The sequence below is a fragment of the Phacochoerus africanus genome, chromosome X, assembly GCF_016906955.1.
Source record: "Phacochoerus africanus isolate WHEZ1 chromosome X, ROS_Pafr_v1, whole genome shotgun sequence".
Lineage (NCBI taxonomy): Eukaryota > Metazoa > Chordata > Mammalia > Artiodactyla > Suidae > Phacochoerus > Phacochoerus africanus.
In genome coordinates this window covers 9145593-9160642 of record NC_062560.1, presented here as the reverse complement: position 1 = coordinate 9160642, position 15050 = coordinate 9145593, and the positions used below count along the sequence as shown (strand labels likewise).

The following is a 15050-nucleotide window of genomic DNA, read 5'->3' as shown; positions in this document are numbered from 1 at the left end:
TATTGTTGTTGCTATTTCTTGGGCCGCTCCCACTGCATATGGAGGTTCCCAGGCTAGGGGTCTAATCGGAGCTGTAGCCACCGGCCTACGCCAGAGCCACAGCAACGCGGGATCCGAGCTGCGTCTGCAACCTACACCACAGCTCACGGCAACGCCGGATCGTCAACCCACTGAGCAAGGGCAGGGACCGAACCCGCAACCTCATGGTTCCTAGTCGGATTCGTCAACCACTGCGCCACGACGGGAACTCCCCATTTCCTTTTTTTAAAACTGTTTTTATTTTTAAATGATTATAGATTCACAGAAAGTTGCAAAGAACTGTACAGGGAAGCTGCACGCACCATTCGCACAGTGTCCCCCGACATCATATCCTGTTGGCTGGACTCGTACAGTGGTTTAGGGGTTTCCTCTGAAGGGGAACAGGCTAAAGAAGGGCTCTCCCTGTGTCTCCAGGTTTGTGAAGGGGGATAGACAGAGGTGGAGAGCAGCTGGGTTTCTTCTGTCCTTCCATGAGCTCTGAGCAGGCACATATGTGTACATGCAGGATTCCTGTAACTGAACCACTGAGGTTCATTAAACACACAGTGGGGCTGGGGTGGCGGGCGGGGGAAGAGGCTTGTTTGCCTGGGAGCACAAAAGAATGAGAGTCCCATACCTGAACTCTCCCAGGAACTGAAATTTTTCATACCTTTAAACCTTGGCTTCTTAACTGTGTATTCTGCCCCAGTATTACTGACATAGAATTGACATGTAACACCTGTAACATTGTGTAAATTTAAGGTGCACAAATGTGTTGATTTTGATACACATACACAGGGCAACAATCTGATGACCGCAGAATTAGCTCACACCTCCAACATGACATCACATAATCCCCATTTCTTTTTTGTGATGAGAACATGTAAGATCTGCTCTCTTCGCAATTTTCAGGTACGCAACTATAGTACCATGAACTGTAACCCTGATGCTGTGCATTAGATCCCCAGAATTAGCTGTGTATTTTTTAATGAAAATCATTCTAAAAGTGATTATTTTCCTGCCTTACATAAAGTACAGTTGACCCTTGAACAAAACGGGGGCTGGGATGTGCACCCTCCCACTCTCCACAAAGTTGAAAATCTGCGTATAACGTAGAGTTAGCCCCCTGTTCCTGTGGCTCTTCCGGATGCACAGTTTTGTTCTGGAGTATTCGTTATTGGGGAAAAAACAAAAAACAAAAAACAAATAAAACCCACAGGTGGTCCCACGTAGTTCAAACCCAAGGTGTTTAAGGGTCAACTGTCACCTGAATTTGCACGTTGTTTAAATGAGCTAATCTAACTTGCCGTGGCTGTCTCCTGACAGTTAGATGCAGCATCCTTCTGGGGGGAGGAAAGAAGCCTCTTCTGAGGGTTCCTTGACTCAAAGGTCCCCAGTTGCATTTTACAATTCTGAGCTCCTTCCCTCCAGCTGCTTAGACTTTCGGCTGAGGTCTTCTCTCTTATTTTATTTTGCCACTTCCATGGCATGCATTTCCCAGGCCAGGGCTCAAACTCGTGCCATAGTACTGCCAACGCTGGATCCTTTAGCCACTAGGCCACCAGGGAACTCCCCAGCTGGAGTCTTCCTAGCCTGTTCCCCCTGCCCCGGCCCCTACCCACCCCACCCTCAGTGACTAATAGTTACCTGGATTAGACCCCGTATTCTCCTAAGACCAGAGGTCAGCAAATGTTCTCTGCAAAGGCCCAGACAGTAAATATTTCCAGTTTTGCAGGCCACATGGTCTCTGCCCAGCAACTCAACTTTGTCCTTGTAGCTCAAAAGCAGCCACAGACAATAAATAATTGCGCAGACATGGCTGTGCTCCAATAAAACTTAATCTATGGACACTGAGACCTGAATTCCACATAACTTTCACGAAATACTACTCTCTTTTTGATTCTTTTTCAACCATTTAAAAATGGAAATCCATTCTTATCTTGCAGGCTGTACAAAAACAGGTGGCCAGCTGGATTCGGCTTGCAGGCTGCTATTAGCCAACTCCTGTCCTAAGATCTCCCGGGGCCAGCCACCACATCTGGGAAACAGTTTACACTCAGCAAGCATCAGGTCGCCGACTGACAACAAGTACTGTTATTCTTGTTGTTTGTGTAAGAAGATCTTGCCACAAGTACATCGGGGACGTGCGCAGTGGCACGGCACAGGCATGGACCTGGACCCTCGGCACCCTCTGACCTCAAGGCTGACCCTTCCCCCAGCAGCAGGCTGGCAACGGCTGCGTCGCTGGCCTACTACTTTACATAAGGTCTTTTCATTTCCCATCTCCTTGAGGAAAAGAGCTAGGTGATATTAATTATGTGTTATCCTCCAGCACATCTGGCACAGATGCAGCATCTCTTTTTTTTGTATTTATTAAAAGCCCCATTCGCTGGAGTTCCCATTGTGGCGCAGTGGAAACGAATCCGACTAGGAACCATGAGGGTGCGGGCTCGATCCCTGGCCTCGCTCAGTGGGCGAAGGATCCGGTGTTGCCGTGACCTGTGGTGTAGGTCGCAGATGCGGCTCAGGTCTGGCGTTGCTGTGGCTCTGGCGTAGGCCGGCGGCTCCAGCTCCGATTGGACCCCTCGCCTAGGAACCTCCATGTGCCACACCTGCAGCCCTAAAAAGACAAAAAAAACAAAACAAACAAACAAAAACCCCATTCACTTCTGGCTTCCTAGCCCTCATTTTAAAAAGAAACTACAAAACATTCTCTACTTCTCTCTTTCGCCAACAAACTAAAAGCTACATTAAGTTGATCTCTTTGATCCGCAATTGATTTTTCTTCAAGGGTGACGGCTGCTCCCATGTGCAGAGTTCACATGGCTGCCCTCAGTTAGGACCACATGCTGGCATGTGTGTCCTCGGCACTAAAACAAAAGCAGAAGCCCCAAACCAGATCCCGACTTCGTGGATGAACCTCAGTAACATCAGGTGAGGTGGAAGAAGCCAAACACGAAAGGGCATCTGTATACAGACACACACATACATAAACCTGATCCCACCTCCCTGAACTTCTCGGGCCAGGCGAATCCACGGAGACAGAGAGGACACGGGTGGTTTGGTGGCTGCCAGCCCTGGTGGAGGCAGAACGGGGAGTGAGGGCTTAATGAGCACAGGCTTCTTTCGGGGGAGATGGAAATGTCTTGGAAGTGGACAGAGGGCGTGGTGGCACCATGTTTTCTTTGAGAAGGAGTTACATTGTGTGAATTTCATTGTACCTCCATAAAAACACGTTTTTTGAAAAGAACGGTGGTGGATCCACGTCTTCTGATGGTGGAAGGAGCACCTAGGCAGACCGTTAAATGAAAACGGCGAGGCACAGCGAAGAGAGGGAGAGCACGATCCCATTTCCGTAAACCTCCAAAACGAAGGTCCGGGCTTCTGCACATACGCTTCGGGAGAGGTGTCGAGAAGGGACCAGAAGGCCATACGGCCAGCTGTTGTAATGCCGGGTGCCTGAGGAAGAGGCAAGCGGGCATTTTCGTGCGTTCTGCCTATTTCTACAGGCGGTCATGCTCACGTGGCAAGAACGCTTCCGTGAGCTCCCCTTGGGCCTGAACATCTTAAAGCGCCTTGACCATCAGCACCACGCACGCCTGTGCATCACAGCACCGCGCCAACCGAGACTGGACGGTGGGGTCTGCGGGAGAGAAGCACAGCTGGGTGCAGAGAAAAACTCAACCAGGCAGCGCTGTTGGTCACCAGGATGTCCCAGAATCCATTTTTACCAACGCCACCGATCCTCTGGCTGCCGTGATGGGGTGATCAGTCCCATGAAGCACGTTAAGCTTCATAAATGCAGCACCAGGCCTCAGAAGGGCCTACTGTCAGGACAGCGTCTTGCCCTCTTTCAGAACGTTTCCTCTGAGAAGCAGGCCCCTGTGCGCAAGGGGCATTTCTGGACGGAAGCGGAACGGGAGAGAGGGTGCCATCGCGGCTGGCTGCGGCCAGACCGTCCCCGAACTGCGCTCAGAACGCCAGGCCCCATCCTGGAGACGGGAGCCAGGCCTCGGCCCTGCCGGTCGTCCTGGGCTGGAAGCCTGAAACGCCCCCGTTCCAAATCCTCTTGCACTTCACCCAACGCGTCCATCTGTCCCCATGTAACTGATGCTTCCAAAAAGTAATGGACACCCAGGGAAAAGGGGCGGGAGAAAATTCTCAAAAAAGACAGGAAGGGCAATTCCCAAGCAGTAGGCCATGAGAGCCATGTGTCACAATTCTGAAATTCCAAATGCGCAGTGACAGAACTGAAAATATCCACCTAAGAGCAACACCGGCTGACTATACTGGGTAGTGATATCATCATTAGAAACAGGAAAGTATTCTAGGCTCAAGTTAGGGAATAGAAATTGCCAGGGGATAGAGGTCGAGGAAGGAAGGGGGGGGAGGGGAAGGGAGAAGAGGCAGGAGAAGGGCTTCTGAAATTTTTATCTATAATAGCACCTGGGGTTTTTTGTTTGTTTGTTTTGCACCTGCACCACAGCAGCAACCGGAGCCACAGTAGTGATAACCCCAGATCCTTAACCCACTGAGCCACCAGGGAACTCCTACAGCACCCTGTTCTGTGCGGAATTTTTCATTTAATTATCTGAAGAGTTAATAAATCCACAGAGTTCAAAGAGCAACAGGGATAAGAAGACATACTGGCCACCCCTGACTCTATCTTCATGGTTCCCACCACTATCTCCCCCAAAGAGGAACACAAAGTCCTTACAAACAAACGTGAACCGAGACACTGACCCCTCTCTCTTAAGGCACACACTGGACCCATCCTACACCCACGGCCGCCGAGGGCTTCCTCATCTCGGTCCTCCAGACTGGCGGCTTTCCAACCTCGCAGCAATGCAGCGCTGCGCTCCACATGCCAACAACCTAAGCTGCCTTGTAGCTGGGGACACAGGCTCCGCACGCAGCCCGCTCGCTCCTGAACCCTGGCCACCACCCACGCTGGCCCCAGTTTATGTGAGAGGGCCACAATAAACTGATGTTACAAGCAGGTGCAGCCAGCTAAACGACAGCTAGGACCCGAATGCAGGTCTGGCCAGCTGGGGCACAGGACAAGAGCACTTTCTTCCTCAAAACTGGACAGACGACGACGACAACGGGCTTGGTGCAGTTTGCAGGGAAAACCTCATAAATGCACCAAGTCTCTCAATGGTGATTCCCATCTCCAAACTCACTTTCGCACTAGCCCTGGCACAAACGAACTGCACAGTGCAATCTTTAGAGCAGCTTAGAACACGGGGCTACCTGGCCCACGTGCCAGGTGCCAGGATTCCTGAAGCTCCCGGCCAGCTCGTCTGTGTACAATCCTAGTGGAGAAGCCTGCTCCCAGGCATCAAGGAGCCAAAACAAGCAGCGTTCGAAGAACAGACAACAGCTGATCACGGCCAGCCCGAGACCTCATTTTTCTCGCCGAGGACACGAGGTCATGTTTATATTTTGACATTGTAAATATATGCATGGTCATTTTCCTTCGAGTAAAATAGTTGGGAGCTGACATAATGGAATTAAAGACATAGCTACTTCCTATATTCTGCAGGGAACACCTGGACAGGGAGGGCACCTCAGGGTGGCTTCCAAAACACAGTGGAGGAAGTTCCCTTGTGGCGCATAGGGTTAAGGATCCACCGTTGCTGCAGCTGTGGCACAGATGGCAACTGTAGCACGGGTTTGATCCCTGGCCCGGGAGTGTCCGCATGCTATGGGTAAGGCCAAAAAAAAAAAATTCAGTGGAGCCACACCAGGGAACAGTATTTGGTGATGAAAGGGAATGGAGCACTGCTCCAGGCTGCAACACAAACACATCTCAAAAACATGATGTTGAGTGAGATAAGCTAGACATGGAAGGCCACAGACTGCGTGACTCCAAGTACATGAAACGTCCAGAACCGACAAATCTACAGAGACAGAGGAGAGCTTCATGGCTGCCAGGAGTAGGGGGACATGAGGAATGACCTGTTCATGGGTACAGGGTTTCTTTCTTTCTTTTTGGGGGGGCTGCACTTGTGGCCTATGCAAGGCTATTCCCAGGCTAGGGGTCGAATTGGAGCTACAGCTGCTGGCCTACACCATAGCCACAGCCATATAGCCAGGCCAGACCCGAGCCGAGTCTTTGACCTACACCACAGCTCAGCAATGCCAGATCCTTAACCCACTGAGCAGGGCCAGGGATCGAACCCACATCCTCATGGACACTAGTCGGGTTCATTATCACTGAGCCACAGTGGGAACTCCCAGGGTTTCTTTCTGAGGCAATGACAATGTTCTGGAATGAGACAGTAGTGATGGTTGCACAAGCTTGTGAATGTACCAAAAAAACCCGACTAAACTGTGCACTTGAAATGGTACATTTTGGAGTTCCCATTGTGGTACAGCAGGAACGAATCCGACTAGTATCCATAAGGATGCGGGTTTGATCCCTGGCCTCGTTCAGTGGGTCGGGGATCTGGCGTTGCCATGAGCTGTGGTGTAGGTCACAGCCGTGGCTTGGATCCCGCGTTGTCGTGACTGTGGTGCAGGCCAGCGGCGACAGCTCCAATTCAACCCCTAGCCTGGGAATTTCCATGTGCCGCGAGTGCGGCCCTGAAAACTGAAATAAAATAAAATAACATGGTACATTTTACAGTATATGAGGTCTATTTCAATTTTTAAAAACAGGACAAAGCCAGTTGACCCATACACTCAGAGGGCTCCCCACACCAGAGACGGGCACTTTTCTCTGGTGGCTCCTTCATCCAGAGAAGGGATGGGGGGAATGGGTATGTCTCTAGGGAGGTCTCAGGCAACCTGAAATCTACACACACACACACACACACACACACACACACACACACACACACACACTCAGGAGGCCAGGCCGGCTCTCTGGCACGCTGTGGAACAGTGAAGTGTTAACACACTCATTTTCTTCTGGTCCCCTGCACACACATATACACTTGGCATTTAGTCACGACCTGTTGATGGAGAATATTCTACCAACTGAAGAATACATTCATATTACTTTCCCAAAGCTCCATGTACTGGTATTCCTAGTTGCATGCTTAGTAAATGCAGGGATTTGCACAAAAACATGTATAACACCCGTTCTTCGTGGAAACACAGACAGCGGGTCTCTGTGGTCCCACCCTCTGCTGAGGAACACCTCGGGAACCGCCCATCCACTTGAGAAAACCCAGCTCCTCAACAGGCGTCATTGCAACCGGGCGGACAGAAGGAGATCAGCGGGTCTCAAACAGGCCGGCTGGCCCCCCAGCGGGCGTCTGATCACGTCTGAAGACACCTTCGGGGGTCGTGTCTTGGCGGGCTGTGCGGCTGGCAGGCCCCAGGTAGAAGCCAGGGCTGCGGCCAAACCCCCTGCGCTACGCAGGCAGCGCGACAGCACAGACAGAGCCCCCCCCCGCCCCCCGCCGCCGGGGGGGGGGGGGCTAACAGTGCGGGGCCGCGAGAGCCTGCTCTACAGGGGCACCTGCCCGGGTTGGACACCTTCGAGGACACGGCCCCTCAGCCACAAAGGACGCCGAGCGGCCCAACATGCTCCCCGATGACACCAAGACCCCGAGCGCGCACGGTCAACAACAACGACGACGACGGGGGCGGCAACCGTGACGGCTTCTGAGCGCGGTTGACAGGCGGCCTCCAGGTTGGCCTCTGGTGAGTCAGCAAGATTCCTCTGCCCCCGCTCCCGATCCTCGGCCTGAATTCAAGCATCGGCTACGTCCCGGGCGCAGCTTGTTTCCTTCACAGTTTCTCCGACAGAGTCCCTGACTTCTCTAGTCCTGGTGCCCCGGATATCTCCGGCTCAGGGCCGTCAGCATCTGTGAAAAGCTCCGACACGTTCCTACGTGGCCTCTTCTCTCAGAAATCCGCCCTGCCCCGCACGCTTACTTGGCTGGCTCATCAGACAGGACTTGGGGCCCACAGAAGAGAAAAGCATGGACTCGGAGAATAGACTTGTGGTTGCCAAGGGGGAGGGGGACGGAGTGGGATGGCTGGGGAGCTCGGGGTTCATAGATGCAGTCTGTTGCCTTCGGAATAGATGAGCCATGAGATCCTGCTGGGTGGCACTGGGAACTGTGCCTAGTTACTTATGATGGAGCAGGATACTGTGCAAAAAGAGAATGTGTGACTGGGCCACCATGCTGCACAGTAGAAAAAAAAATGTATTGGGGAAATAAGTATTAAAATAAATAATAATAATAATAAACTAAAAATGCAAATATATATATATATATATGACTTGGGGCCTAACGTGAGTGAAACTCCGGACTCGATCCACAGGAACAGGACTCCTAAGGGCTGTGGTGAGGAGCCCGGCAGAAAATGTAAAATGCTTAGCACAGTCCCCCCACCGAGCACCCAACAGACATGGGCTGGTGTGGCTGTTGTCAAAGACACCGAGCTCGCCAGACGCTCCCAGCCCCTCTGGGAAAACAGCATCGGGGCTGTATTAGTTTCCCACTGCTGCTGTAACAAACCACCACAAACCACGTGGTGGGAAAACAACCCACACTTATGATCTCACACTTCTGGAGGCCGGCAGTCAAAAATCAGTTTCATGTGGCCAAGATCAAGGTATCGGCAGGGCCGTGTTCCAGCTGCAAGCTCGAAGGGAAAATCCACTTCCTTGGCTCTCCCAGTTTCTAAGAGGCTGCCTGCACTCTGTGGCTCATGGTCACATGACTCCAAGGCCTGCTTCTGCTGTCGCATCTCCTTCTCGGACTCTAACCCTCTGCTTCCCTCTTGTAAGGACTCCTGTGATTACACTGGGCCCACCCAGATAATCCGGGATGATCACCTCATTTCAAGATTCTTAACTTAATCCCACCTACAAATGTCATTTGCCTGGAAGGTAACTCATTAATAGGTTTTGGAAACTAGGATGTGGACATCTTTGGAAGGTCATTATTCCATCTGGGGGAGGGGGCGGGCGGGCGGGGGGGGGGGGGGGGTCTGTTAAATATCTAACAACAAGGAACACAAGATAAAAGGAGCCGGTGGGCATAACACAGTACAAGGGGCACGCAGTTCCTTAGCCAGGGGAGAGTCAGGCCTCAGCAGTGGATCGGAAAGACGCCGCTCCTCGCAGGCTCTGGGAAGCGAGGTTACTAAGTGCCCCCCTCTGGGCCTCCGCTCCATCACCTGTCGCCCTACAGCTCACACAGTCGTCGTGGGCTTTCAGGTCGAGCACCCGTGCAAGTGCCTAGACTGCTTGGCACATGCTATGCACCCCACATGTGCCCTTAAGACCCAAGGATCCCAGCGGGGAGACCCTGGAGGCAGGAACAGCATGGGAGGCCGCAGGGGAAAGGACGTGTGAGCCCCCCCAGAGGCAGGGGCCTGTCCACTGGGGCTCCGCCCTTGGGACCCTGAACCCTGGAAGAGACCCTAAGACGGAGAGGCTGGGCAACAGCTCCCAAATGACTAAATGCAGGAGCGAATGAACAGAGGCAGTATGCTTACAACTGAGCAGGGGCTGGGCAGCTGGGTGGCATAGGCGACAGAGCCCTGGATCAGGGTCAGACTCAGCTCAAGTCCCTGTCCTTCCAACAGGGATGCACCCCTTGGCTGTGGCCCTCAAGTATGGGATGAGGAGTTTGTGGGAGACAGCCCTGACTCTTCCAACCCCAAAGCTGTAGGGTTCAAGCTATGCGAGGCCTTGCCCGAGTCTGGCCTGCCATACACGAAGACGCTGGGTCAGTCAAATTGACCTGGTCCCTCTCTAAGGACCAAACACACCCAGCACTTCCGCAGCTGCAGCACTTTTCTCACCTTGCCCCTTCCCGCCCCAGCACTGAGAAAGCACTAGAAAGGACTCGACCAAGGAGACCGTGGAAAACGATAAAGAACCCCCAGGCTCTAGAGAGCCCTCCTCCTTTTCTCAGAAGCCATCGCCGCCTGATAATGGGGCCTGGCAACCATCACAGTCTCCGTTTTGTGTCTCCCATCTCCCAGACACACTTGGGCTCCATCTACCATCCCAGCACACAGAAGGCCAGGAATCTAGAAACATTACTTCATTTTACTGGATGTAAATGGGAACAACTGAACTCCGAAGAATTTAGCTCTTCTTTTATTCTATCAGATTAATTTTACTGGATTTACTGGAAAGGCAGCCCATGAGCAAAAGGACCCAGGCTAGAAGAAGCTCACCGGGCCCAGCAGGTGACCTCTGACAGGACACTTGACCCAAGGGTTTCTGCAACAACAGTGCCTACGAGAGAAGGTGAAACCCATAATTGCCACTTCCAAAATCAGACTGAAAGGGAAGAAAAGGAAACAGAGATTTCTAAACATCCGAGAGCTATTTTTGGAAATGAATGACTTTTCCATTCACTTTTCTTAAAAAAAAAAAAAAAGAAAGAAAGAAAGAAAGAAAGAAAAGAAAAGAGAAGAAAGATATTAGACCAAGAATAAACCAGGAAGTGGGTGTTGATCATCTGAATGGAAGAGTCTTACAGAAGCCCACAGCTTATGGCCTTAAAAGCCAGGCGCTCCCCCATGTCTTTACAAACACTACCTATAATCTTAAAGAGTGAAAAGTGGAGGAATCATTACTTGTTTATCAGAAAGTTTACAAAAATCCCAAAATAGACTCTGTGGTGGTAAATATAGGAAACCTCCTATTAATTAACACTGAATAAAGGTTCCAAGAAGGTAGCAGTGATGTCAGCGGGCCCTGTCATGTGGGGCTCCAACCTGGCAAATTCCAGAACCACGGATTGTTTTCTCCTTAAAGCACTAGCAATGGTTCAAAGGACTTTTTAAATACACCACAGAATTCCTCCGCGTGGCGCAGGTCAAATCCCATCTCGTGAACAAGTGGCTCCCTGACAGCTTTTGTCATGACAGGATCGGGGCCTCCCAGCAGCATCCTGACCATTTATGCTCTGCTTTGGTCCCCGGTGTGATGGGGCCCACCCCTCGCACTCTGCTCCAGGTGGGCATTTCCAGCAACGCACAATCCCCACTGAGCTCTCGGAAGCAGAACAGGAAGGTTCGACCACGCAGCCCATCTACAGGAGGCTGTCAACACCACCCCGCCAGAAGCAGACAGAGACACAACTGTCGAAGGCACCGAATGTTTCCAAAAGCGGCAAAAAAGGTCTTCCCGTATTTCCCACCTACATGGTAACCACCTTTTTATAAAGTGACCATTGATCTGCGAGTTCATATATGTAGAAGGCACGTGTGCCACTAATGGAAACCACACACGATTCGCTGCTAGAAACGACCAGCCACGGAAATGGTAAATTAACTTGGTATTTTTTAACAAAGTTTTGGGTATGACTCCCACCCCAGAACTGGGAAAATCGTACGCACAATTCTGATCCGCAGAGATAGTGAATTTAAACCTCAGGTGGGTTCATGATCACACGAAAGAAATTCTGTTTTGAAAATACTGAGGTGTTTTGGTTGTGCGTTTTTTGTTTTTTTTTTTTTTAACACATCTGTAGCCACATCTGTAAAGACGGTTCCTCAGGCTTGCAACCTCTCTTGGTTGTCACTCGAAAAAGAAAGTACAGCTACAACCATTCACCAAACACGTCCCGAGCTGGCAACATGAAATGTTCACCACGGCATTGAATGGAATTACTCTAAAACGCTGGAAGAGGTTGTTTACAACCCTCGGCCCTCGGTTGGTTACCTGGCTTACGGCAGCATATTTTAGGCTATTACGGTTTGAAAAAATTATATATGAAACGAGGTTCTCAGTCAAGTCACAATTTTCGCCTAAGACATTCATCTATTCCTCCGTATGTTCATTTCCCCTAAAAACCTATTTATTTGCCTCTCTTGTCAGGTTTCTGTTTGGAAGCTGTTTGGGGAAAGGCCTCATTTTTGTAGAATCGAATTATTAATGCAAGGAATGTTATGGTATTTATAGCCGTACAACCAGGGAAAGTCCTCACGTCTTGAGTACTGTCTGCTGATGGGGGGTGGGGGGGGCCAAACTCGACTTCAAAAAAAAGGGTTTTCACTGTCAGATGCACATGGAGAAAAGGCTGTGCTGTGACACACACAGTTTTCTCCCATATAGTGAAAATCACTTAGGATTTTACAGGATAACCAGTCACCCATCAAAATCAGCAGGGCTCTGTTTTGCAAGAAGAAGAAGAATGACTATTACACCATTTACACCCTTCCGTAGGCTCCACTTAAATGTTTGTGGCTTGCTGAACATTCCATACATATTTCGGGCAAGGTATTATGGGAGCCGAAGTGCAAGCTGTCCCCTGCTGAATTCTCACTCGCTATAAAAACAATGTCTCATAAAAGTGTACACATGTTTTTACTTTACCAAAAAAAAAAAAAAAAAAGGAAAATATCCACTTTTGTTCCACTCAATCGACACTTTGAGCATGAGAAACAGGACTTTTTAAAAATCTGTAACATAGGCGATGTCTGAAAAGGGTGAAAGTGTCATTCAGCGACACAGATTTCTGGAAAGAGGCACAGCGGAAATGCATACGAAATGCCCGGAAAGGAAGATTCTGGTAGCTGTCTTCTGGAGGGCCTGCTCACCTAGGTCCCCGGTGGGACCGCTAAAAATGGAAATTCTTACATGTGTGCTTTCCAGCCTGAGTCCCCACTCCACCGTAACCCCAACTGTTTTATATTATCCTCATGAAATGAGTCTTCGCCTTTCCTAAGCAAAAGAGTATTTTTAATTGGTTCATTTTCCAGTTGTTTGGATTTTTAGCAGACATACGGCATAAAAGGGCGCCGCATTCCAAGCAGGTCTACCAACTCCAGAACCATCCGAGGCTTGATCAGACAGCTGTGGCTCGAGCCTTTGGTTAAAATTATAATATGATCTCACCTGATTTTCAAAATAACTAAGCATCTTTCTAAGCCATAAAAACTGTGCTATAACTCATCTAAGTCTCCGAGTCCAGAAGTTTGCAATGTTCAAAGAGAATTTTGTTAGGGAACCATGATCCTTTTGCCTTTCTTTGTTTTCCCTATCCAAACCCAGATAAATCTTCAAACAATAATTCGGCTTCCCTCCTCAAAAGTTTATTTTCAAACGCCAATGCCATGCAGCGCTGCCTTTCCTGTGCAGGGAAGAGGAAACAGGAGCATGTCACCACACTAGGCCTTTTCATGTCTTAAAATCACTGGGAAGCTCGCAGTATTTCCTTTCTGGCACTCAGGCCCAGCGTGGAGCGAACTTGCTCCGAGAGGACAAGATATCAGAAAATCACTGGAAACGCTCGGTTTCAACAAAATTCCAAGTGCACAAAAAAAACGCATCTCTCCAAGAGCAGCTGAACCACTGAAACCAACAGACAATGGAACAAAAAGTTAAGGGAAACCGTCATTACACGAATTTAATTAATCGCAATCTGGTGTTCGATTTTAGAAGCATCGGTTTTTCACTCCGGAGGATTTAGTTACATGAATCAGAAGACAACTTTAAAGCTCTACTCGTATCTTGCACAAAAAGGAAAGCGAAAATTCAACTTTTGTTTTCCATTTATTCCAAAAGCATATGGGTCTAATCAGAGTCCACTCTGGCCGCAGTACACAAGGCTTTTTCCATCAGAATTTTTACTCTGTTTCTAAGGTGCTGAAGAGTAACCAACCCAGTTTGGTGGTTCCTCCAAAGAACCGGGAATCCCTGAAGTGTCCCATCCCATCTGGCAGAGTCTTCGAATGGAAACTAGGCTGAGCCTGCCAGACAAGGAACCCACACCACGGAGCTGGGGCGCACGTTTGGGCTCCAAGATGACAGCTCATCTGGCCACCGCGGGGCCGGGGGGCGCCTGTGGGGCCATAGCCCGGGGCGGTGGGCCGCAGAGGCCCGGCAGGGATGGGCGAGGCCGCGGCGGAAAAAGGAAGAGAGGGCCATCCGTCAGCCCCTGGAGAGGAAATTCCAGGCGCCCAGCTCCCAGGCGTCGGTCAGCGGGTGACGTGAGGGAACCAAGTCAGAGTGTCCGCCCCGCAGTGGAGGCCGGGAGGAGGCCAGGGCTCCGCGCTCCAGGGGCTCGAGGCCCGGAGAGGGGGCGCCTCGATCCTCGTCCAGGGCCCCGGGGAAAGGGGCACCCGGATCTCCGCCCAGACCCAGAGGCCTCCCGGTGTCCTCGATCCTCTCCCTGGGCCAAGGAATGGGGTGCCCCAACACTAGCCCGGGCCCGCGCCCCCCTTACCGGTCCCGGGGGTCGATCCACGACGTCTGGCGCGTGTTGTGGTCTATGTAGAAGACCCGGCCGTCATAGTCGCGTGCCTCCTCCCAGCCGGCGGGCAACGGCAGCTCGGCGCTCTCTCGGGCCCGCGGCGGTGGCGGCGCGGAGGGCGCGGGGGTCGCGGGGGCCGCGGCGGGGGTCGCGGACGGCGGTGGCTCCCGCGGGGACTGCGCGGGCGGCGGCGGCTCCCGCGGGGCCTCGCGCGGCTGTCCCCGCCGCCGGCGGCGGCCGCCGCTCAACCACGGCATGACGGCTCGGGCCCCGCCGCCGCCCGGCCGCCCCACGCGCGCCGCCTCCTCCGCCAGCACTAAGGCCCGGCGCCCGGGGCGCGGGGGCGGTCGCGGGGAGCCGCCCGCCGCGCCCGATGCATCCTCCGCCCGGCGCCCGCGCACGGGCGCCCGCCCGCTGCCCGCCGCCCGCCGCCCACCTAGCCCTGCGCTCCGCTGCCCTCGCTGCCTGGGTCACTCGGGTTGCCGCCGCGCGTGGAGTCACAGCCCCAGAGCCGCCGCCGCCGCTGCTGCCGGCAGCTCCTCGGTTCCCGCGGCACGCCCGGCCATCTTCGTTCCTCGGCGCGGCCGGGGGGCGGGGCGTACGCAGGCCCCGCCCCTACCCGGGTCCTCGCCCCTCCCTCCACCCCTTCTCCCGCGGCGGCTCCTCCCCCTTTTGCTGCAAACCCTTCACTCTCCTTCGGCTGCTTTGCCTCCAGTCTCCCTTGGGGGCTCTTCGGCTCCCGGCTCCTCGCCCCCCCACCCCGGACTCACCCCCGCCCGCCGCTTCTCCTCCTCCTTCCCGGCCGGCTGCTCCTACCTCCCACCCCCGCCCACCCCACTGCTCCTCGAT

The 15050-nt window shown here is 52.3% G+C and overlaps 1 protein-coding gene across 1 annotated transcript in view; it reads right to left on the bottom strand.

The window, feature by feature from the left end:
• The window catches only part of WWC3 (WWC family member 3), a 115509-nt gene extending 101036 nt beyond the window's left edge, over positions 1-14473 (bottom strand). Inside the window, exon 1 of the mRNA XM_047764347.1 lies at positions 14175-14473. Within this exon, the coding sequence (XP_047620303.1) occupies positions 14175-14458 (284 nt within the window). The 5' untranslated portion in view covers positions 14459-14473. The remainder of the gene's footprint in view (positions 1-14174) is intronic.
• Positions 14474-15050: the final 577 nt, after the last annotated feature.